The 3352-nt window shown below is 49.1% G+C and overlaps 1 protein-coding gene across 1 annotated transcript in view; it reads right to left on the bottom strand.

Annotated features, from left to right (window-relative positions):
* Positions 1 to 254, bottom strand: part of CUNH2orf72 (chromosome unknown C2orf72 homolog) — an 8986-nt gene extending 8732 nt beyond the window's left edge. Inside the window, exon 1 of the mRNA XM_029565929.1 lies at positions 1 to 254. Within this exon, the coding sequence (XP_029421789.1) occupies positions 1 to 254 (254 nt within the window).
* Between the last annotated feature and the right edge of the window lie 3098 nt (positions 255 to 3352).

The raw sequence follows: 3352 nt of genomic DNA, 5'->3' as shown, positions 1-3352 counted from the left end.
GGAGCCCGGTGCGGCCCGGTCGCCGCGGGTTCTGAGCCCTCTGCCTGGGCGCAGCCCGGCTTGCAGTCGCCCGGCTCCGGCGGGAACACTGCGCGGGCGAAGTCCCGCAGCAACGCGCGGCTCTGCTCGCGCTCCCACAGCTCGCCCACCAACAGCACCTGCCCGCGGCCCCCCGCCGCCTCCAGCAGCGCCTGGAAGGGCGACTCGCCCGGGTTCCCGGGCCGCACGGCCGGCGCCTCCAGCTCGCGCTCCATGCTGGCCTCCTGCCCCGGCCCGCCGCTCCGCTGCCCGCCTCTGCGGACACGCCCCCGAGGGCCGAGCCGCCCGGACCCCGGCCCGCCGGCTGCTCCCTGCGCGCTCCGGCCTCGGCTGGTCCCGGCGGGGAAAGGGCAGCTCTCATCCCTCAGGCGGGCAGACACCGAGCGTCATTCATTCATTCATTCATTCATTCATTCATTCATTCATTCAGACACCCAGCACATACCCAGTATATGTTTACTGAGCATCTACTAAGTGCAGGCTCTTGCGCAGCCGAGGGTGGGTGGAGATTAACGTGCTCAGAAATGTTTAGAACCCTGGATTGATTGATTTAAATTTATTTATTTATTTATTTATTTATTTATTTATTTATTTATTTATTTGAGTGTTTTGCCTGCATGGGTGTAGGTGCACCTGTGTTATGCAATGCGCATGGTGGTCAGAAGAGGACGTCGGATCCCCTCAAACAAGGTTGTGACATGCCATGTGGGTGCTGGAAACCGAACCCAGGTCCTCTGCAAGAGTAGCCAGTGCTTTTAACCCTAAGCCATCTCCAGCCCCTTGTTTATTTGTTTAATCGATTTTGCTGCGGCAGCCCAAGCTGGCCTCGAACTCCAGATTCGGCCTGGATTTACAAACTTGCACCACCAGGCCTACCTTCTGGGGCTCATGTTTATTTTGGAGGAGTCCCACACAGTTTGGGCTGAGAGTCTGCTTTTCCAGTGCTGTAAACTTTGGAGCCGAGATTGAGTGTATAGGGGGTGGGAGGAGAGGGAAAAGAAGGGTGTAAGAGTTTCATTTCTGTTGCTGTGACAAAATACCTCAACAGCAAGCAACTTAGGGGAGAAAGGGTTTATTTTAGCTCACAGTTCGGGGTTGCAGCCCATCACTTCGTGAAAGTCAGAGAGGCAGGAGTTGGACATATATTCAGTCAAGAGCAGAGAGAAATAAATGCATTAGTGCTCAGCCAGCTTTCTCTACTCTTCTACAATTCAGGCCCCAAGTCAAGGAATGGTGGGTGCTACCTGCCTTCAGTCTGACTCTTCCCACATTAGTAAATGTAATCAAGATCATCTTCCACAGACATGAATGCCCACAGGTCAACCTGATCTAGACAACCCCTCAATGAGATGGTTTCCCCAGACGATTCTACAAGTTTTGTCAAGTTGACAGATCTACCATCACACAGGGCACACCTCCACCACCCAGCTCTCCTTCCCAGCCTCCAAGACTTCCTCCAAGCAGAGAGAGGACGCTATTGCCACAAATCCTTACTGCAGAAGCACATTTCTTTTCATTCTCATGATCTAAGACAGTTTTGTCCAACAGAACCTTCTATGAAATGTTTAATTTACCCTGTGCAAATGCGGTTGCCCCAAGCCATATGTGCCCTAGAGAAGAGGTTGGCATAATGGAGGAACTGACCTTTATATGCTATTTAATATCAATTAAATTCAAATAGCCACTGTGGCTTGTGCCTAAAGCTCTTTACTTTCCCTTCCATCTACACAGTAGTGGATCTGTAGTCCCTTGGTGTCGAGACATCTTAATGCCCATCCCTCGCTTCACCATATAACCCTGAATCCTCTTTTCTAGGTAGCATGTTTCCTGCCCTTTGTAGTTATGCTCAAGCCTCATGGAGGAATTTGGATGTCACTAAAACAAATCTTCCTTGGATACCTACTGGATGCATAGCACAGTCAAAGGTGTCCTAGATGCAGTCATTTCCTAAGTCTAATTGTCTAATAGTTGTTTTAGCCAGTGTTTGGAGGAAGGCACCATGTTTCTACCTGGTCTTCATTAATGGGACTTTTGCCTTGTAGACTGTCTCTTGGATTCCCCTGGGAAGATACTATAATGTTCAAAGCAGAGGTCAGGGCCTGGGTGGGAAAAGCCCTATATTTAGAGCTGGATGTAGGTTGCAGTTCCCTCATTAGGTTAACGATGCAGTCACTCCACCTATACAGACTGAACATCTCTACCTCCTACTGTGCCCAGGGCTGAGGAGCAGCTGTGAGTGCACAAGTCCACCTCCATGGTGCTGACAGCTAGTGAGGACCTGGGGGACAGAAAAAGTAAACAAGTAAACACAACAGACAGCCTCAGATGGTAGTCTGTGTTATGAAAAAAGTAAGGAGGCAAGATGGCAATGTCTTGGAGATTTGGCCCCTTCTGTGCACACAGTCTTGATCATGCCTCAGAAGCAAGAGGAAAGTTAATAAGGACTCTGAGAAATTAATGTTAAAAAAAAGGAGACACCTTCCTCACATTCTCCACCCAGGACTGAGAAAGGGGCTAGGCTGAGTGAACACCTTGACCTGCCTACCCTACCCCATTCCTGTCATGAATTGTGAAGGTAGAGCCTTAGTTGCAGTGGAGACCCCATGTTGGAGATGCCAGGACTGTAGGAAAGCTGCAAGCAAGGAGTGGAGCAGGCCCAAGAGAGAGGTTATATTGGAGAGATGGAGTTATCTGTGGTTGATGGAGCCCAGATGATGTCATCAAGTTCTGTCTGCAGGACATGGGAATTGCAGGATTTGGGGTTTGCCGGGTTGGGTTCCTCTCTTGCTTTGGCCTGGCATTTCCTTGCTCTTTCTCTCTTTTGGAATGGGAATGTCTGTTCTGTGTCAGTCTATATTGGAAGACTATGATTTCTATTTTTGATTTTACAGGTATTCAGAGATTGTGACTTAGAGACTCTGTACTTCCACTTTTGAAAAAATTGGACTTATGACCATGAAGACTTTTGAAATAGGAATGAATGCATTTTGCATTATAAGATTTCCATGAGGGGCTGGAGAGGTGGCTCATGGGTTAAGAGCACTTGCTATTCTCCCAGAGGACCTGGGTTTGATTTTCAGCACCCACATGGCAACTCTTTTGCCCTCTTCCAGCCTTCAAAGGCACTATACACATACACACAGGCACAAATAAAAATAAACAAATCATTTTTAAAAAGAGATAGCCTTGATCCTACAAAGCCTAGGGGATGGAATGTTATGATTTAAAAATGTTGTGTTAGAGGCCAAGAGTGGTGGCACATGCCTTTAATCCCAGCACTCGGGAGGCAGAGGCAGGCAGATCTCTGTGAGTT

This window comes from Nannospalax galili, unplaced genomic scaffold (genome assembly GCF_000622305.1).
Source record: "Nannospalax galili isolate Female #2095 unplaced genomic scaffold, S.galili_v1.0 scaffold1138, whole genome shotgun sequence".
In the NCBI taxonomy this organism is placed as follows: Eukaryota; Metazoa; Chordata; class Mammalia; order Rodentia; family Spalacidae; genus Nannospalax; species Nannospalax galili.
This window is presented reverse-complemented; position numbering and strand designations above follow the sequence as displayed.